This window comes from Alligator mississippiensis, chromosome 2, assembly GCF_030867095.1.
Source record: "Alligator mississippiensis isolate rAllMis1 chromosome 2, rAllMis1, whole genome shotgun sequence".
Taxonomy (NCBI): Eukaryota; Metazoa; Chordata; order Crocodylia; family Alligatoridae; genus Alligator; species Alligator mississippiensis.
Window position 1 is genome coordinate 286,772,129 of NC_081825.1, and position 21,784 is coordinate 286,793,912.

Sequence of the window (21,784 nt, forward strand, 5' to 3'; positions counted from 1 at the left end):
CTACAAACCTTCCCCAAATCTATGTATTATATTATTATAACTATAACATAGAGGTTCAAAGCCATGGTTGGTGGACACAAGAGAAGATGAGCTGGTTTTACCCTAACCTGATCAAAATTGCATTGGCTAGTAATAGTGCCCAAAGGATCTGGTGATGAGTAGAGAGCAGAATACTTTGAGAGTATGAACACATAAAATAATTGAAAGGTTTCGGAGGGCCAGCTGGGCACATGTACAAATACTTGAAAATGTTCAATAAGTGGTTGAAACACTTGAAACTCACACCTCTTTACATGAAGCACTACTATTTTGGAGCATTTCATTTATAGTTATTTATGCCTTGGAGCACATGGAAGCAGGATGGGCTAGGGATGTAGCTAGAGCCAAGTTTAACCCACTTTTCCTGCTAGACCCCTGGGGGCCTCATCAGTGCTAGAACTGAGTCCTCTCCTATGAAAGGAGAGGTTTCTAGGGTTTGGGAGTCCTTGTGACATCCTCTCTTCTAGCTTTCAGCGCTCTCCAGCTACAGGAGGTTGAAGCACTAAAACATTCCAGCAAGGAATGGTATACAAGGGTGTGTGCACACACTCACTGAAGTGTTTCCTATCTGGAGCATTTCCAAGTGGTTTTCGCTTGGCAAGTCTTCAGTACATCTGTGAATTTGCTATCCCCTCCTAGAAATTATAAGAGTAGAGCAGGCCAGAGAATCTTAACTGCTTTAATTGTCTTGCATTTCATTAAGTGTAGAGGCTAAGTGCAGACATTTGGGGGCAATAGGGGGAGGTTAAACTGATTCAAAATGGTTGCCTGGTACCAGGTAAGTCAGGATGGGGGAGCGAGGCTAACCAGGGGTTGGGGGTCCAGCAGGCTGTAGGGGATCAGAGGTCTGCTGGAGGATGGGGGGGCAGGGCAGGTGCATCCAGCAGGTTGGGGGGCAGGCATGACCTTTGAGGCATAGGGGGAGCAGGTGTGACCTGTGGAGGGGATGCATGGATCTCCCCATCCCTCACACCACTCTGCCAACGGGGACTTACCTGCTTGACTCTAGCAGTGGTGAATACTGATTAAAAACAGCTGCACCTGGAGCAGGTTATGGGATGGGGGTTGAGAGTGCTGGTTAGGGGGTGGGGAGCAAGGGGCTGGGTGAGGCAAAAATTAAACCAGTGCAGGGTAAGGGAGGAGTGAAAAGAGCAGCTTTGACTGCGGCCAGCGGCTGGGTTTTCCCAGCCTCGGGGCTGCACAGGGGAAGCGTACAGAAGTTCCATGCACCGGTTTGACCTCAATTAAATGAGTCTGATAGTACATAGATCCAGGTTATCGTAAACCAGGTTCTGCAACTTTTAGATCTGTTTGTGTGCATGGAACTTCTTTTCTGTTATAGATTTAGATTGACTGCCAGTCACTGAGACCAGGTCTGTAAGTGTTAGGTCGGCACCAGGATGAGCCATTTTTAAATTGGGTGGCCATTTTTAACTCGATTTAATATCCTGAATGTCTCTACTTAGGGAAACTGTCTCATGTTTCTAGTTTCACATTTGTGTTCTCTTATACTAGCACTGTACAGCAGTGTTTCAGTTACGCTCTTCTTAGATTAAATTTAAAATTGTAATCTGTCTTATGTTACTATGTACATATTAGATATAATATCAAATATTTTCTGCACAAAACATTTGCACTTTATGTATTTGGTTTTGCATTTATATTATGGAATTACAGATGATGTAATTTAAATCTAAAAACATAGGGTTATCACTGTTTTTATTAAACTTATCTGTTCAAACAAGCTATAAATTTGGGGGAAGAAAAAAATGCACAACTGAATTATTTAGTTGCATGCACCTGAAGTATTGTTCAATCATAAACCTAATCTTGTTGCCCCCTTCCTTCCTGTCTTAGATTCTTCTGTGACTCACAAATGTTCCTTGTTTCTTTAAATAGCAGCTTAACTTATCTGAATAGAGATGCTCAAGCAACATTGCTGGAACAAAAACCCTTATTGATTGGGTTAAGATTCATAATTAACTGGAGTGACATGTTGTTGAATCAAAATATTTTTGTTGCTTTATGTGACTACATGTCTGCAAGAATTGTTAATGGGATGTTGAGCCTTCCCTGTAGACATGGTTAATTCACATGTGGCCTGGATACATAACACATAAAGGCTGATGAAAGGAATTGTTAGTTTTAAACTAGTATTTAGTCCACGTAGCCAAAAAAAAAATCTGGAATTTTTCCTTCATCACTTGCTAAAGTTTGACTGTGTATGGAGATTGAGCTAGCATTTCACTTCTAGGGGTGAGTCTGAGGCACACAAGAAGTTAGTACTTCAGTCTCATGTTCCCTGGCTCCAGAGGATGTAGTTAGTACTTAGTTCCCAGGGCTGTTTGTTTATTACCTTTTGTGAGCCATAAATGCAATTTGAAAGAGATTTTACCCAGGATTTTTCATATATTTAATACTAGCATATCATACTTTTTAAAGATTCTTTGGTAGTGGTGACTCTAGTATTAGCCACTTAGCTTTCTGGTTTCTGAGTTTTTGTGAATTGACAATAATTTGTGTGTGTGTGTGTGTGTGTGTATATTTTTATAGTCCAACAGTAACAACTACCTTAAAGAACCTTGGGGCACTTTACAGACGTCAAGGCAAATTTGAAGCTGCTGAAACATTAGAAGAGGCAGCAATGAGGTCTCGTAAACAGGCAAGTATGGACATTTCTTTCTTCTTAGTCGCTGTGTTTGTATTTTGTTAACATTTTGACTTCCACTCATGTTTTTTCATGTGGTTAAGTTCTAACTGCTCATTATATGGCAGTGTATTTTAGAGATTATTTCCTGTTTATTATCTTATTAACAAAACATCTCAATTTTTATTTTGAAATGAAACTGTACAGGCACCATGTTAGTCCCCAGACAACTGGCTAATTTCTAGGTTGATGCCAGGTACCTGGCTAACAGTTTTGAGGTCCAGCAGGAGAACAGCTTGGAGATGCAAGCAGACCTGGACAGGTTGGACAAGTGGGCAGAAAACAACAGAATGCAGTTCAACAAGGAGAAATGCAAAGTGCTGCACCTAGGGAGGAAAAATGTCCAGCACACCTACAGCCTAGGAAATGACCTGCTGGGTGGCACAGAAGTGGAAAGGGATCTTGGAGTCCTAGTGGACTCCAAGATGAACATGAGTTGGCAGTGTGACAAAGCCATCAAAAAAGCCAGTGGCATTTTATCGTGCATCAGCAGATGCATGACGAATAGGTCCAAGGAGGTGATACTTCCCCTCTATCGGGCACTGGTCAGACCGCAGTTGGAGTACTGTGTGCAGTTCTGGGCGCCACACTTCAAGAAGGATGCGGATAACCTGGAGAGGGTCCAGAGAAGGGCCACTCGTATAGTTAAGGGCCTACAGACCAAGCCCTACGAGGAGAGACTAGAGAAACTGGACCTTTTCAGCCTCCGCAAGTGAAGGTTGAGAGGCGACCTTGTGGCTGCCTATAAATTCATCATGGGGGCACAGAAGGGAATTGATGAGGTTTTATTCACCAAGGCGCCCCCGGGGGTTACAAGAAACAATGGCCACAAGCTAGCAGAGAGCAGATTTAGATTGGACATTAGGAGGAACTTCTTCACAGTTAGTGGCCAAGGTCTGGAACAGGCTCCCAAGGGGAGGTGGTGCTCTCCCCTACCCTGGGGGTCTTCAAGAGGAGGTTAAATGAGTATCTAGCTGGGGTCATCTAGACCCAGCACTCTTTCCTGCTTATGCAGGGGGTTGGACTCGATGATCTATTGAGGTCACTTCCAACCCTAACATCTATGAATCTATGTGCACAGTTAGAATGGCACAATAGAGGGCAACATACCTTCATACCAGGCTGCTGTCCTAGTCTAGGTTATCATGAAGGGAAGTCATGAGAAGGGTATGAAGGGAGGACAGAGGTTGCGGTCACAGCCAGTGGTTCACAGTTGTTTAGAGTTGTGTCTTCAGTAGTCATAGAAGGGGGTGCCATAGATTAGTATTTCTGGAGGGGGAGCTAAGAGACGCGTCGCAAATGATGACCATGGGAGGTTTGCCAGCTGAAGGAACTGTCATCTCTGACACCTGTCAGGGCGTGGGAGCCCTTGGGTTTGACTTGTGCCTGTGGGTTGTTCACTTTCATATGCAGTTGATTTAATAGTCATCAATTTAGGCTGCACTGATTTATTTCCTTAGAAAAACTTGAGAGTAAGTTAAACTGATTGATAGTCCCCAATGCTTTGGGCACGGATACAACACATTCTTTAATCTATTGAAGTGAACATCCTAGATTTTGATTTAGAAATGTTCTAACCCTTCTGATATAGATAGGGGCTCAGTCTCTGTCTAACATAGAAATTGTAAACATCGTTCTTTACTACTTCATCTTTCCAAATGGAGGAAGGAAAGAAACAATTTTTTTCCTTAGTAACTTTAATAGGGATTGCCTATAAACAAATGTGACCGTGAACAGACTAGTTCATTGTCCAAACTGAATTAAATGCAAAGCATAAGAATGAAGTACAAATAATCAAAAAGAATAGAACTTTGAACATTCAGTTTTTAATTAAATTTTGGTGGCTGAAATAAAGTAAAAATAGTGGGGGGGGGGGAGTGTATGCATGCTGTAATTCAAAGAACAAGTACATTGGTTTAGAAGAAAGTGAAATATGGTGGTTGCCCATGTCTTGCGGATAAAATACCTCTTGTAAGTTTTTTTAAATCCATCAAATTGTGGCTGAGTTGTTTTTAAAGCATTATTCTGCACTGTTTTTGCTGCTGTAGAAGCAGACTACCGGAAATAAGAGCAGGAATTACTGACAAACCTCATTCCTTGCTAATGACATCAACAGTGAGTCTTCTAGAATACATGGCAGTGCCCAATCCATTCCTCTGGGAAATGAAAAGAAAGCAGAGTGATTTGCCAAATAGAAAAAAAAAATAAAAACCATAAGAGAACATGTCAAGTGTAGAGGAAGCTACTGAAGTGAAAATAATTGAAGGGGAGAAATCACTTGGAAGTTCCCAGTTTAATTTTTTACATGTGAAAATGCTTCTATATAAAGCAGTAACCAAGCCACAAATATTATCAATCTCTCCACACACACGCTTATCAAAACTGAAGAATCTGTCCTTTCTAAAGGCCTAAATTTCTGTCCAGAAAAATACCCTAATAAAATACTTCAATGTGGAGAACTAGAAGAATTCTTCCGACGCCTGCGCCTCAAAGAATATTTCCACGACCAAACTGAACCCACTCCCAGCAACAACTCATCCTCTGACAGCATTCAGGAAAGGATCGATGCCAACAAGCCCAAAAAAACATCAGATTGGACACCTCACAGTGGATGAAACCCTAACCTTGACCGCTACGTTGACTGCTTCAGGGAAAGAATGAACAATGAAATAATCGGCAACACGCGCCACCACAACAACCTCTCTCTACCAGAGAAAAAGGCCATAGAATCTCTAAGATCTAACCACCAAATAGTAATAAAACCAGCAGATAAAGGAGGAGCCATAGTCATCCTAAACCGTGAGGATTACATAAAGGAAGCCAAGAGACAGCTCTCTGACACCACCTACTACAAAGAACTACAAGAAGATCCTACTCCCCTTTTCACCAAAAAACTCAACAATACCATCAAATCATTTCCATCAAGACTACAAGAAAAACTACAGACCTTGATCCCCCTGCTACCTAACCTGGGGACTTTTTACATGCTCCCTAAAATCCACAAACAAGGGAACCCTGGCAGACCTATCATATCCAACCATGGGACCCTAACAGGAAATATCAGGTTTCGTTGAATCAATCCTAAAACCGCCCGTCACCCACAGAGCAAGTTTTGTACAAGACACCACAGACTTTCTACAGAAACTTAAAAAGATAGACCACCTTCCCAACAACACACTCCTAGCCACCATGGACATTACCAGCCTATATGCCAACAACCCACACCAGGATGGCATCCAGGCCTGCCTTGCATATCTACAGGAACAAGATTACAACTCAGAATACAGCCCCAAAGATATTACTGACCTTATACACTTCATCCTCACACACAACAATTTCACTTTTAATAATCAACACTTCCTCCAAATGATGGGAACAGCTAAGGGCACTAAAATGGTCCCACAGTATGCCAACCTTTTTATGAGCCACCTGGAAGAAGATTTCCTTAAGAACTGCACCATCAAACCCTTGCTGTACTTACGATATATTGATGACATCTTCATCATTTGGACTGAGAACCTGCAATCTCTGATTGAGTTCCATCAGAAATTCAACAATCACCATTCCTCCATCCGACTTTCTCTAGAATACTCCAGCACCAACATCTCCTTTTTAGACACAATGATCAGTATCCAGAAGGGTAAAATACAGACTACAGTATACAAGAAACCCACAGACCAACATACGTATCTGCACAGAACCAGCAATCACCCGAAACACCAAAAAAGCTGTGATATACAGCCAAGCCCTCAGATGCCACCGTATTTGTACTGAAGAGAACACCCGGGATCGCCACCTCACCAATCTTAAAGAGGCTTTCACCCAACAAGGACACTCCTCCAGAGAGGTAGATCGCACGTTTGAAAGAGCCACCCGGATAGCATGTGAAGAATTGCTGCAGTACAGAAGAAAACCCCCACAAATCGCACACTGCTGGTTATGACCTATCACCCATCCCTTGAACCTGTACGGAAAATCCTCAAAAAATTGCAACCCATACTAGACAGAGACCCTATTCTTAAAAAGATCTTCCCAGAGCCACCCATCCTAGCCTTCAGACAAGCACCGAACCTCGCCAACCTCACCACCAGAAGCAAACTTCCTCAAGCCCAGAACACACCAAAAGGATCCAGACCGTGCCATGACAAGAAATGCAAAACCTGCCCCCACATCTCCACCACCCCCACTATTACTACACCCCACAACAGAGCCATCAGCATCCCAGGATCTTACAGCTGCACCTCCAGGAATGTAGTATACCTCATCCAATGCACCAAATGCCCTGATGGAAAATATGTTGGAGAGACCAAACAACAACTGCGCACCAGAATGAACGCACACCGGAAATCCATCAAAGACAGAAACACTTAATTACCGGTGGGGCACATTTCTCACAGGAGGGCCACTCTCTCTCCAATCTCTCAGTCCTGATCCTCAAGGGAAACTTACACAACACTTCCCCGAGACGAGCCTATGAGCTCCATTTCATCAACCTGCTGGATACTAGAGATCAGGGACTAAACATAGACATTGGATTTTTGATACATTACAATCTGCCTGGCAACTGACTCCCCAGCCCAGCCCCTGGCTTGTTTACTTTTCATTCCATCCAGGAAGAGCACACACCGACTGCTGACACTTCCTTAGCCTGACAAAGGGTTTTTGAACCCGAAAGCTTGCTTAATAACTTTTCTCCAACTATTTGGGTTGGTCTAATAAAAAATATCAAATTCACCCAAGGAACCCTGTCTGTCTATATAAACTATTATCTTTTGATACGCGTTTAGCAATTTGAAGATAAATAACAGATATAAATATTCTCTCTTAAGCAAGATGATTTTCACTTTGTTGTTTAGTTTTGATAATACTACTCAGTAGGGATACACCAATAAAGATTTTTTGGACCAATACCGATGGCTGATTATTGACCAGTTATATTGGCTGATACTGATCCGATTGCCAATATTCAGCCTGGCAACATGGAGAGCAGCATCCAGCTGGTAAGTCTTTTGGGGGTGGGAAAGAGAGTGGGAGGGGAGGGAAGGGGTGCGGGGGGGCAGATGGAGGCCTACATAGTGAGGGAGGGAGGGAGTGGGGCTAGGGCAGGGGCAGGTGTTGCTCAGCCAGGATGGAGCAGGGCACCAGACAGAGCCAGTGGCTCATCCAGGGGGTGTGGGAGGGGCAGGAAGCAGGTGGTGGCTCCTGCCACTACACGCACCCCCAGGGGAGGCATGGGCGGCTTGTGCCCGCCCCCCCCTCCCCCCCCCATCTGTGCGTGGGGTGAGGGCAGGCTGTGTGCTTGGGCCTGGGGCAGTTCTAGCCTTTTCCTAACGGCTATGCTCAGGTGGGGTAGGAAGTGGTGCTGGGAGGGGGGGCTATGGTGAATTTTGGGGTGGCACTAGGCCTCCCCCCTCTCCTCCAAAACCTCCCCTCCCAATGCCGCCTGCCCGCTTGGCCTGAGTGCAGCCACCGGGAAGAGACTGATGCAGCCCTGACACCAAGTGTGCAGTCTGCTGTCGTTCCATGCACAGATCCGGGGGAGGAGTACATGCCCCCCATACCTCCCCTGGGGGTGCGCACAGCAGCAGGAGCTGCTCTGCCCCCCTGTGCCCCACAGTTGAGCCTCCAGCTTGATCCTGCACCCCACCCCAGCCTGGTTGGGCAGTGCCTGCCTCAGCCCAACTCCCTCTCTCACCGTGGGGGCCTTGATCTGTCCAACCATGGCCCTTTGCCCCTGCACAGACTTATCAGTTGGATGCTGCTTTCCAAGCTGCATTCCTGGCTGTGTGCATGCATGCGGCATTTATCGCCAACATTATTGGCCACATCAGCCAAAGAAGGCCGATTGCCAATAATGTCAATTTTCCTTTTATCAGTACTGATACGATATGAACCAATGTACCAGTGCACCTCTGCTACTAAGTGATTACATACACATAAAAAAAACTAGGGCAGGTAACCAAGCTGAATGTCAGGAAGTGTTGAGAGGGACAAGGAGAGATGGAGAGAGGGACAGACCTGGTAGGTAGATCTACAGTTAAGGTTGCCCAACACTACATTGTGAGCTGCTGCTTATAAGCTTGGTAGATATATATCATTTAGGTTGAAATTTTGTTATGCTTTTTGTTTGTCTAAGGCTAGATTTTTCTTGTGGTTTAGCGCACGTGGTTTGTCTATTACTGAGAATAAAGTTGAAGGAAAATAGTTTCACCGGTGTTTAAAAAAGAAAAAAAATGATTCAAATTATTTAAAAAAAAATAAATAATGGCTTTCTGATTTTGGAGCCAGTACTTAATATTTGGTTGGAATATGGTCCTGGGATTAGAAAAGCACATTCCTGCGTCCTAGGTAGTAAACCAAACTTGAGTTGATTTATAAACATTCTGAAAAATTATTTCCAAAGGAAAGAAATCTATAAGCCTCTTCCACTTCTACTATGATCCTGCCGTAGTATTTCAGTTTAAACTTTATATTGAAATTCATTACTCCTAAAATTGGAACAAATGAATATTTAGCTTCGTGCACTACTTGTGAACAAGCTCAGTATTTGTTTCAGAGCTAGGTAAATATTATAAAACACACAATTCGGGCATAATTTGGGTGTGTACTGCCATGTTTAGTGATCTAACAAGTGCTAAATTACAAAGCTGGTAAGTGATGTACTTAAGGTGGATGATTTGTTAAGGCGGCACGTGACAGATTTCAAGAATATCTAATCACCTGAGTCATCTAATTCCCAAATCTATCATACTTGCTTGAATCCAAGACAAGGATTTTTTTCCCCAATCAGCATTGGGGGAGAAAAGCCTCATCTTGGATTTGAGTGTGATCTGGGGCAAGCAGCAGCTCAGTGCTGACTTTGGCCCCAGGCTTGGGGTTGAAACAAGAGCTGAACTGCTGCTTGCTGTGGACCAGAATGGCTTGTTTGGCAGAGGAGGGACATGTGGCTGGGGGGACGTGGTCGGGGGGGAGGACTACAGCCTGTCCCTGGCCTCCCCCAGCCCTGCAGCCTGCCTTCTCATCTGCTTCCCCCCCATCTAGTTACCCTTCTCCTCCCCACCTTACCTTCTGCTCCACTCCAATCCCTCCAGCCCTGGCCCAGCTGGGAACTGCCACCGCTTCCCCCTGGCCAGGTTGGGGCAGCCTCTTCTGCTGCTGATTGCCCTGGAGCCAAAGCAGAGCTGCAGCAGAAGGTGCAGAGGGGAGAACAGAGGGTGGGGGAAGCAGGGTGTGTGGAGCAGGCAGCGGGAGGGTGCGTGGCAGGAGAGAGCCATGGCAGGACAAAGGGCAGGAGAATAAGGGGCGGGGGTCTGGCTCCCTGCCCTCCCCCTGCTGTTTTCCTCACCACAGTAGTGGGCAGGAAGAAACTGAGATGACCTCTTACCGATTAGATTCTGTATATGGAAAATTATAAGTCTGGTGTAATTTTCCATGTATAGAATAATTATTGGAGGGGGTCCCCTTAAATATGAAGTTGTCGTGGATTCTGGTAATACTTTGTCTGCATTGTTATAGTGATGTTTGTATAATATCAAGAACAGTTGGTCCCCTCTTTTTCCCCACCTCGCGGAGTCTTGACAGTTGTATTGGGTTTGGAGTGAGTTAACTGTGTACTAACCTTGTTTTTCATGTACAGCACCAAATATTTAGAAAATCCATTGTGAAGTAAAACTTTCCCCTTTGCTTGGCTCCTAGGGTCTTGACAATGTTCACAAACAGAGAGTTGCTGAAGTGCTAAATGACCCTGAGAGCATAGAAAAAAGGCGAAGCCGAGAGAGCCTCAACGTTGATGTGGTAAAGTACGAGAGTGGGCCTGATGGAGGCGAGGAAGTGAGTATGAGCGTAGAGTGGAATGGGGTAAGTACAGTACACAGTTTAAGAGACTAGCCTAGGCAATAAGCCACTATATCAAACTTGTCCAGTCATCCTTCCATTGTTTTTAGTAGTTTTACTAGTTTATTTACTTTGCAATTTTTCAGAATCAATTAAAAATTAAAGAACTTTGCTTTTTGTAAGTTGTATACCTTTTATTAACACTTTCAATTTGATACAGTTTTCTGTTGTTAGTGGTGAAATTTCTTTAGGGATATCAACTGGCTGGAGTTAACTCTGAGCATTTAAATGCTGATTGAATGTCCTGGTTATTGTTTTTCTTAGTAGTAGCAATAGATTGGCAGTTACCTTACTTTTGCTGCTTTATCTTTGCTTCTTGTCTACATGTTTCCATTTCACTGATAACCTTACAGATGTTGCTGTGGAATTACTTTACTTTAGATTGGCATGGAAAAATATAACATCAAAATATTTTCAAAATCCTTGCCCTTTTTTTGCTCTCTTTTTGGAATTGGATTTAAAAATTATTCCAGTGACTTCTTTCAAATTTCTGGGAGGCAACTTCTCCATTCCTTTCAGTCCTGACTTAAGGATGATGCATAATCTGCTGCACAGTTGGCCACTACAATTTCATGAAAATAACTGTACATCCCTGAAATGAAATGGTCACATCAGTTTTCAATGTAGCCTGGTAAAATTTGCAGCTTAAATAGAGGGCTTATTCTGGCTTGTGACTTCTGACTCTAATGCATATTGTGTCACACAAGTTAGAATAATATAAATGTTCTAAAATAGAAGCGATGTTTGTAACGTGTGACAAGCTGTGCATTTTCTATGTTATTTCTCATTCAAGTGAAGATAATCCAAGCTTTTACTTGTATAAATCTGGTTTAATTAGTTGCTTCAGCCGTTGTGTTTTTCTAGTGGATATTCCATTGCTACCAGTGGGATGTATGTGGATAGGCTGCACCATCTGCTAATTAAACCTAATTTGTGTTTGCTGCTAAAAACCTTGACCTGGTCTGTTAAATTGCATATTAATAATGCTTGTCTGACTGCCTTTGCTTTTGCTCTAGAGGGGTTAGCCTGTACTGCGAACTTGAATTGAGCTTCCAAGGTATTCTCTTACAATAGCCCCAGCTCTCCAGTCCCCTGTGACAAGATTTAGGATTCTAAAAATACTTGGCAAAAGCTCAGACTTACTGGACCTGAGTGGAGAGTGTTCTCTGTCTGTGCTTTTGTCATTTATCAAATGACGTTTTCTTGGCATTGGTATTTTCTCAGTGCCAAGACAGTCAATCAGCATCTATTGTGAATAATTAACATTGCATCATCTAAAAAAAAAAAAAAAGGTTGGATAGCTCCTTTTATCTTAATTTTACCCACTCAGTGTTAGAACTGTGTACTGTACTCCTCCCTAAATTTCTGCCATACTTTGCATGACTTTGTATGTTCTAAATGAATTAAACCCTTATTTCTACTATTTGCTTTTAATTAAAACAAGCATGCAGGGTTGGGATTGATAAAGGACTTTTCTCGAAAAATACTAGGCAGTATTTCTAGGTCAATACTTGATGCCCATAGTGCTAAAAATTTGGATCTGAAGGGTGAGTTTGTCCATCGAGACTGGTATTAAGGACTAGAATTTTTACAAAGTCTGGTACTTTCTGCATTTGCTTAACATATGTGGTATAACTTTTTTGATTTACATGGGACTGTTCACATTCACATTTTCTTCCTCACTCTGGAGGTAGTTTGTTCAAACAAACTCCTTCCCCTTCTCCCTCTGTTTTCTACCTCAGTGCTGTTCTCTTCTATACCTGTAGGGTATGCTTTACCTTTTCCTTTCCTCTGTTCCCTCCTTGCAAATATTCTACTTGGCAAGCAGGAAAAGCTGCTGAACTTCTGTTGGTAGGCAATTTCTTCTATTTACAGAGTCTGAAGAAACAGCCTGTTTTGGTTAATATTTAAGTACAGATGCACATCAGAAGTTGGCCCTTGAACTTGGCTGTCCGATAGAAGCAGAGGGGTACTTTCAGAGTAGTTGAGGCAATTACTGGATACTGGTTGAATTATTTTAAGTCTGCTGTCTTTTTATATTAGATTTCACCTCGTTTAGATTAAGCTGAATCTGTGTTATCAGGTAAAGTTTTGATCGAAACGGCAGGTACAGGCACTGGTGTATTTCAGTACATCCTGCTGGGGTTCACTGTAGTTCCTAGAGACAAATGTCCTTTTAACCAAATCAGCGTCTTTAATATCCTTTACCAGAGCAGTGAATAGGAAGCCTAGAGGTTGACCTACCCAGTCACTTGTTTAGCTTGTTGCTTTCAGCTGAGATTTGAGGCTTTTTAGGTAGTGCAGTGTTGGGGAGGCTTGTGCTACAGTATATCTTTTTTCTAGATTACATTTATAAAAATATACCTGTGACCAAATCAACAATTCCATTGAGTCCTGTTGCCTTAAAGCTGTAAGTAGAATTTTGTTTGGAGGGATATGGAAAATCCTCTTCCTTTTATAGCGCTGTGGGGAAAAAATCCTAGCAGAAGTTAAAGCTTAAGTGATTGCACCTTGTTCTGTTCTTTTTTTCCTTTTTTTTAAATCTTCTGGTTTTTTCCTCTTCATTTTGACATTTTATATTCTTTTTAACCTGAAAACTACTCTATCCTCCTCATATACTACACACACAATATATTTGTAAAAACAATCTCTGGTTAATTTTTTCCCTGTTTTATTTTTGGGTTTTTTTGTGCAAATACTAATTTAATACGAACATGGGATCTCTCTTGGTCGTTTGTTTAGTGCATTTTCCTGAAATAAAGTACATAATTTTCTGATGATTACAGATGTCTGTAAATGGCAGCCTTTGGACATGGAGTCCCAAATGTTTATTAAAAAAGCTGCCTGGGATATGACCTAGAAATACTGTAAACGTAACTGTTCAAACGTGAGAACTGTTGAACTTTTTCCCAACAGTTTCATTCAGTTTTTCTCTCTCCATTTCTGTCTGACAGGCCTAGATGCCTTTTGTGATTCTTAAACTGTCTCCTGCATGACGGGCGTGCACCATCTTCAAGCTTTAACTTCTCTCTTCAGTACTGACTGCTGTGTTTTAGCAAATCCCTTACGATTCTTGTCAGAGCTACACTTCCTTGTAAACTGGCCATTCCTTCAGTGCTGGTGCCCTTTTTTTGGTTTCCTGTTTCTGTACCTGTGTAGCTTTGCCAGATATGTATCTAGTCATACAAAATATGTTAATACAACCATTTGCTGTGTAATACATAAGTAAAAAGTAAGAATGAACTTTTAAGTAGCTGTTCACTATGAAAAAAGGTAGTTAAAAGTATCACACAAGGTATTATTAAAATGGCATGATGGTTACCTTTACAGAATAAAACGTAAAAGTAAGGCATGTTCTCCAAGTGCTTTAAATGTATTTAGAGGCCTGTAATATGGTTAACATCAATATGGAACCCTGGATGTCTTCACTTATTCTAAAGTAGCATTGCTGTTTAGTCTTTGTGTGAAATTTTGGCAATTATGCTTTTCTCTACTAATCTTTGGTGTTCAGTGATTTGTGTATTTGTCTTTCTAACTTCTAATAAACTCACTCCAACTGATGTCTGTCTCTGTCTGCTCAGTAGTACTTCCTTCTTTGACAGTTCTTCCTTTTGTACAGTAGCCATGTAGAATTTCTAGAAGTAGGAGATGATTACTTCTAATCTTACTAAGCTATTATATTTAAGAGTAAAACAATGGTTCTTTGCCAGTCAAATTGTACTTGAGTTGGAAACTTCTGTGGATCAAATAATATAGCATAAAACATGATTTTTATGTGCAGAAGAGTATCACTTTATTTCACCTTTTTTTCTGAAACATAGTGAAAGATTAATTGCAATTGAAAGAATTTGGATACAAGCTTTCTGAACATTAAATACTCTCTATATTGAATTTGAAATATGGAATTCACTGAAAATACTTAGAATTCATGGCCTAGGCATTTGAACCAAGAGAAGGAAATGGCTGGTTTGTTCACACCCTGACAAAATGCTTTCACTTGGTGCTGTACTCGCCTTTCTCACGACTGCATCGTGGCTGGACGGTGGTGGTGGTGGTGGTGAAAGTGCATGCACTTCTCAGATTTATTTTTAATTGTTATGAATCATATTGAACCGTATCTTGGACAAGTCTTCAAACTTCTGAAACGTTTATTAGTAGGCTAGGACAAAAGCACTATTCAACCTGAGTGCTGACAGTCTTCTGGATAAAGTACAATTTATATATGGCATTATTAAATATTTAATCTAATTTGGTACTGTTGCTGAGTGGTGACAGGACATAAGTATTTTAGAGTGTAGGCATATTACTCAGTTGTAGGAGAAGGGCATAAACTCTTGCAGTTTCACATTTGTTCAAATTTTTTTCAGGATGGCACTGGATCTTTAAAGCGCAGTGGTTCATTTAGCAAACTTCGTGCTTCAATTAGACGCAGCAGTGAGAAGCTGGTTAGAAAGCTGAAGGGAGGAAGTTCACGAGACAGTGAACCAAAGAATCCTGGGTAATTATCTATTCTTAGCTGTACTGGAATGCTCCCAATTTGTGCCCGTTTTGTAACCTAGCACTGTGACCCAAGTAGCCTTTCTCTTGTGGCTGTCTACTTTTCCTTTGTGTAGAACTGTGCTATGTAAGGAGGTCTTGAATTCCACTTCTTTACTAAAAAGAAATATAGGGCAAATTTCTTAATCATATATTTGAAAATTCTCTAATGTTAACTGCTGGAAAATTGTGACTTGTTTTTGGTATTTATAATCCGATCTTTGACAGAACCTGTGGTTTTAGTGTGGAATACTTAATACTGTGGCAGCTGTAAGGAGAGTCTTCATTTGGAACATTTGTATATATTTTGTAGCCCTATTACCTTTTTAGACCATCATAGTATTATTATTGTACTTTATTAAACTGCTAAATTATTTTTTTGCACAAAGTTAAAGTATGGTCAACTTAATTTATTCTAACCTCAAAAAAGATAATTGGTTCAGCAGAACCCACAACTAGCATAGCTTTAAAAATGTTTCTTGTATTAAAACTGAACTTCAGTGTTGACACAGTATGGTATTAAACTCTTCTGAATGAAAAATCTTGTAATCTATACACTGAACACATCTGTTTTATGTTATTTTAATTGCCTTTCTGCTAACACTTAAATTTCCTGTTGTTAGGAATATGAAAAGGGAAATCTGCTCATACAGAAGGGGACATTATGTATTTGCCTCTGTAATCCTTAGTGTTGAGAAGTTTTCTGGGGATCAAAGCATGAATAGTTATTGTTTAAGTGCTACTTAAAGCCTAAGAAGTATTAACACTGAAAAAAATCTAAATTTCAAAAGGCAAAAAAACCTTGAAACAGGCTACACATCTGCTGAAAATCTTGAAACAGGCTACACATCTGGGTTAAATCTTGATCTCAATTAATTCAATGGCAAACATTTCCTTGACTTTCAAAGGGCCAGGCTTTCATGCCATGTGTTTTTATTATTACTTTTGATGTAATATGTCCACTAGATGCACAAAAATGTTTGTATGCAAACAGAAATATTCATCACTGCACTGTCCCTTCCACCCCACACCCCATAGAACTCCAGTTTTAGCAGCCTCATTCCTAGCCGCTTAGTCGAATTAATAGTTTTTATACTTTTAAAACAAACTACACTGGTTCCCAGTAAATCAGTTTGAATAGCATTCCTTTATTGAACTTCTGCCTGAAACCATTCTAAGGAAGAGCATTTGTGGTCTTCATCCAGAGGGATGAGTAGTATATGGATCTATTAATTTATTATTAGAAATGGTTATAGTGGTTTAAAATTCCATGTGATATCTGGGGCAATGATTTGGAAGCAGGTCTTCAACTAATGCAGGTCATCGGAGCTCCAGTGAAGGTCTGCCTCACTTCTTTCTTTTGTTTTGTTTTGTTTGCTCTTTGTTTTTGTTTTTGTAAAACATCTTGCAAACCTGTGAGAGTAATGATACCTGTTGCTATTTAATGTTTTGAATTCTCTACCTCACTGATGTCTGACTTGGAAGTATATCCAACTTTACACCCAGTCAGATGATAGCAATTATTTAGTGAGCAGTTCGTTTGTGTGATGGTAAAGATATAATCCTACACTTGGTGAAGTCCATTGCAGAACTTCGGTTGAATTTATTGGTGCACAATTATGAGAGTTTGAGGGTTTTTTTCAGTTAAGGTAGCCTGGGGACTGACTGAAATTCAAAAAATATGTAGTTCAAAGTAATGCAGAACTGCAACAGAGCTTAGTAAAAGAAATAAGCAAAAGGCCAGGCGTGGAACTAAATGAGTCTCATTCTTCCAATTTAATAGTTATAAATTGTTGCTTATTTTTATACAATTCTGTATAAACTACACAGATAGCATAGTTATGTAATTGGGTTTTTTATGAACCCATATCTTTAACTATATCAAATTACCACCTTATTCCCTAATTTTTGCAATATTTAAATAATTTCTCAGTGTCTTTACAGAAGCAGGGCTCTAATGCTTGTTTCTTGAAATTAATAAGTAAATAAACTGCAGATTGCTTTCTTTTCCCCTCCTTAATCAAAGACTAAAGAGTATTTCTATAGTTTGGTCCAGTATTCAAGTTTAGCTTCCTGGCTTGTAGTCTGCACTGAAAACTCTTTGTGTCTTTGATGTATTTTTGAAGCATTTAGTTTTAACTTTTGTCATATAATCTACCCACACAAATGCAAACCATTTTTTAGCGCGTATGCCACCAAATGTGTGGTGTTTATGATACTGATAAAGTGCTGCGGCAGTGTTCACAAACAAGGCTGTACTCTGGAAAACTGCTCATTAAAGGAAAACTTCATGAGATTTTATGTGCTTTCTCCGTGAACAATAGTCATGTACACTTCTGATTTGGGGAATTTATTATGATAAAAATTTACTTATTGGAAAGAACAGTTTTTTGATTTTTTTTTTTCCAAGTTGTAGGATGAATTTGTAAAAGTGGGAGACTTGAAATTCACCTTTTGTGACTTGTAACCAAGCAAATTCCTTGTGGAAGTCAGTGAGAATACACCATACACTCTGCATTTTTTGCAGAGTACAACTATTTAAAAAATTAATTTATTTACCTGTTTTTAACAAGGTGAGCATCCTGCTTATAAAAGTGAAATTCTTACCCCTTCATTCAAAATTACAAAAGCGCAAGATAAGGTTTAATAAAGCATTCATATATATGTACAAAAATACTTCCCAATAAATTCTTGATCCATAACAGGTTATTTCAACTTTATTGTTTTCCCACAGTCATTTGTTACATTCAGTTTAAGATGCTCATATTATTTTATTACTGTTGCTTTTAAAACTGGCTATTTGATATACTTTTACGTGCGCTGCAAATAGCTGAATGCAGAATCGCTATTGTAAGAGCTGCTGGCTTGCCAGGAAAATTGTTCTCAAATTTTCCATGAGAAATCTAGCAACTTCCTTTTTTCCTTACCCCCTCCCTCCCTCTCTCTTCCTTCTCATCAGTGATTAGGCTGTCACATTAGTTTTATTACTTGAGTTAATGAATAAGCAGAAGAGCAGATGAACTCCAGAGTATTAAAGACCTAGTCTTTGTGCAGTTCTTGATAGAAAACTGAAGGAAGGAGGAAATAATATTTCTTTTGCGAGTGCCAAACCTTTTTGGCTGGTGTTCTGCAAATGAGCCCTGCATCCTCCCTGAGTGCCACTCCTCTCCTCTACCTGATCTGCTGCACTTTCTGCTCCCTACCCTGTGCTCCTTGACCAAGCTGCTGCTCTTCTTTCTCCTTTCTGCCCTGTACTCCTTACCTGACCTGATGCTTTGTTTTCTCCACTGTGCTGCCCGTCTCCTCCCCAAGCTGCTATATGCCACACAAAGGCTACCTGTACTACAGGTTGGCCACCCCTGCTCTAATGTGTTCCCAAATAGAATATGCAAAGTTTTTCATAAGGTAACAGGATGTCTATCAAAGTTGGGTCTTTAAAAATATATAGCAGTTTGAAACTTGGAGTAACATACTTTTTCTGGGCACTTGTTTCATTTTTATTTTGCTTTCAAATTTTTCATTCTGATTTGCTGACAGGTGATTGGGTGTGATGATCTGATGTGATCAGTTTGACCAATAGAACAGGGTAATAACTAACTAAGTTGATATTGCTTTAAAAAAAAGAAAAGGAAAAGAAAAGCACAGCTTTTTCTTGTATCTCTGGCTTATGACGACTGAAGTGATGCATGCATCCCTACTATTTTTGCAATCCTGTGTTTAACTTGAAAAATGCTACAAGTGCATTTGCCAAACTAATTCTTCTAAGTATGTAGGTGAAAAACTAATTACTTCTAAAGTAAATTGGCTGCTAATACATATTTAAAAGTTGAAATTTAGGCATGATAAAATGTGCTTATTTATTTAGCTTTGCTATTCGCACTTCAGCAAAGATATAACAAATACTTGTATAGATTTGTACCTGTGGAATTTTTTGTTTTTGTGTAGTTTGGGTTTTGTTTTTGATAAACCGTTATGCTCTAACTTCTGGAAGAGAGATTTTCATTTGTGGTATTTTGTATGCGTTTTTGCAGATTAACAAACTTTGATTTTTTTTTTCCAATGTATAACCTTTATTGTATATTTTATATGAATAAATAACAGAGAGGTGAAAAACCCATGCATGATTCATTGCTTCTTTTTGTTGCTAACACTTATGTCAGATATTTAAATGTGTGTGCATTAAGCTGTCTGAAACTTTTAAAAATGTAACATCCTTTTCTTGCCGCATTCATTAGTGTAGATTCTTTTGATTTTTATCGTGTTGCAGACCTACACATTTCCGTTTAAAGCCATTAGATGCACATTACTATCAGCACACTTAAACTGTGCTTATGTCTAGGGGTTTGTAATGTGCTTGCTGTGCAATGTGATTTTTGAGGGTAGACCTGTCAGTGTCACTAGGGTTCTGCACGTGTTCACCTGGGCAGATTACATTGCAGTCGGTGTTAGTTTGACAAACATAATCACTTCTTTAAAGTGGTGCTTTGGACACAGACAGATCATAAAAGAGCCTGCTGAGGATCACGTACATGCTTTTTCAGATAGCAGTGCAGCGTATTTCAGTGAAATCTGACATGGCGATTATTTAAACTTGTAATCCTGAATTCCCCTTACTACTACACACTTCAGGATAGTTAAGTCTTGAATGCCATTATGTTTATGTAAACTTATACACCAGCCAGAAAGCAGTTATTGTCCCTTAGCCCAAAGAGTTTTGGATATAGAATAGTTTAATACAGTGATACCTTGACTATTAATGGTCCTTCCACTGTCAGAATACTATTTCAGGGCTGCTGATGCCTTAAACAGTATGTCCACAAGTATGATCAATCTCACTCTTCCCATCCCCCTTCACTTCAAAATGACTGAAATGAAATGAATTTAGCAAACTTTTAAATTTAGTTTATAAGAATTTCAGTGGTAATCTTTTCACATAACTAAGGCAAAAATAATAGATTCATCTATCTATTTTAATATTTTGCAAGCTAAATGCAGCCTCTCTGTGATGAATTTATGCAGTAAGAGTTTTCAGAAACGATATGAATAATTTTACTTTGTTTTAATCAAATGCTGCACAATTTAAGACTAAGCCGTCAGGTTGAGCATTGATTTGCTGTTATGACACTTAGAATGAAAATTGTCTTGAATGATTTAAACTACAATCACACACCTAATGTGTGTGAAGCCCTAGGGAGCAAGGGGTTATGTTTGTATTTTATCTTCTTTTATTTTTTTTTAAAGACCATTCTTCATGTCAGGGGTTAGATCAAAGCTATTTTACATTTGCATTAATCTTGTTTTTACTTGTGTTTAGAGCTCTTAGCTTTCAGTTATTCTGATTGGTTTATCCTTGCATGTTCACTGTCCCGGTTGCAGCATGAAGCGTGCCAGTTCTCTGAATGTTCTTAACATGGGTGGCAAGGCTACTGAAGATCGTTTTCAAGTAAGAAGCCCTCTGATATTCTTACACAAGTAGATGCATTAGCAGGGTTCGGGCTGCAGAGCATGAGAAATAGTAAGGTGTTAACCTTTTGGGTATCATTAAAGCTATAGTACAGCAGAGCACTCTAAGAATGTGCTGAAGTCCGTTTCCATTTAAACGTTTAGGCACCTGCTTAATTTGGAAGTACCTGTCTCCATTCAGTTAATGGCAAACAGGTGCTTATCATATCCCAAACAGATTCTGAATTGAAACCTGCATTGCCTGGTGGAGTGGATGCAAAGTTCTGGAATCTCGCATACTTGCATTATAGTCATTTATAAAGGAAAACTTGCGAAAGTTAAGTGTTAAGTATTTTGTTTAAAGCAGCATCTCCCAAATGGCCAGTGACTCCAGACAGTGGGCTTCCTCAAGTCCCAGCACTTGAGTGGCTTCTGAGGGTACACAAGAGCAGGGCTTAAATTTGTCTAATCTGTGATGGTAGGTGTTTGTCTGCCAAAACCTAATCTTCATATTTTGCCTAACTATTCAGTGTGCCTGAGCACTGCTTCCCATATCTGTTTTCACATAATAAAGTCACCATTTCATATGTTGTCAAGGTAAGCCAATAATGTTCTGTGCTCTAAGCAGTGTTGTGCATCTTACTAACACAGTAACTGCAACTAACTTCTGGGGGGAATATTAATCACTTCATAACTAACATGCTGTAGTGTAGGGTCCACATCTTTATTTACCCCAGGGTAATAAAACAAGAAAAAAATGCCCACACTGCGTGAATCTCATTTCACTGTTGAGTGGCATAAAGGTGTCTTTCCAGCGTTAGCCTTAAAGGCTTTACTGCAATTTTCCAGTTCTCTAAAATTTATGTAAAGATGTTCTTAATATGAACTTTGACCAAAAAAATCCACTGAGGTAAACCATAACTCTGCAACCAGTGATAAAGAAATGCCTGGGACTTTCAAAATTTGACCGTCTGGCCTTAGGGGCCTTATAATAATGGGTCTTTTCTACTGTATATGATCGATGCCGTGTCAGTGAGGTATAGCTATCATATGTAATGTGTGAAGTACTGATGAAGTTTTTACAAATTCCCTCTTTGCCAAGCGCAGAGACACTTGACAGTACCTCCAGGTGGTCAGCTGTTTCTCTAATAAGCATCTGAGTGAGGT

The 21,784-nt window shown here is 40.2% G+C and overlaps 1 protein-coding gene across 9 annotated transcripts in view; it reads left to right on the plus strand.

Moving 5' to 3' along the window:
- KLC1 (kinesin light chain 1) overlaps positions 1-21,784 on the plus strand; it is a 74,613-nt gene that overhangs the window by 45,957 nt on the left and 6,872 nt on the right. For 4 of the 9 annotated variants that reach the window (XM_059723260.1, XM_059723259.1, XM_059723261.1 and 1 more), the window contains exons 12-15: positions 2,593-2,701; positions 10,442-10,603; positions 15,007-15,137; positions 20,552-20,618. In XM_059723260.1, the coding sequence (XP_059579243.1) occupies positions 2,593-2,701; positions 10,442-10,603; positions 15,007-15,137; positions 20,552-20,618 (469 nt within the window). Of the gene's footprint in view, positions 1-2,592; positions 2,702-4,794; positions 7,657-10,441; positions 10,604-13,593; positions 14,200-15,006; positions 15,138-20,551; positions 20,619-21,784 lie in introns of those variants that run through there. The other 5 variants (XM_059723262.1, XM_059723264.1, XM_059723265.1 and 2 more) reach the window with 5 other exon arrangements.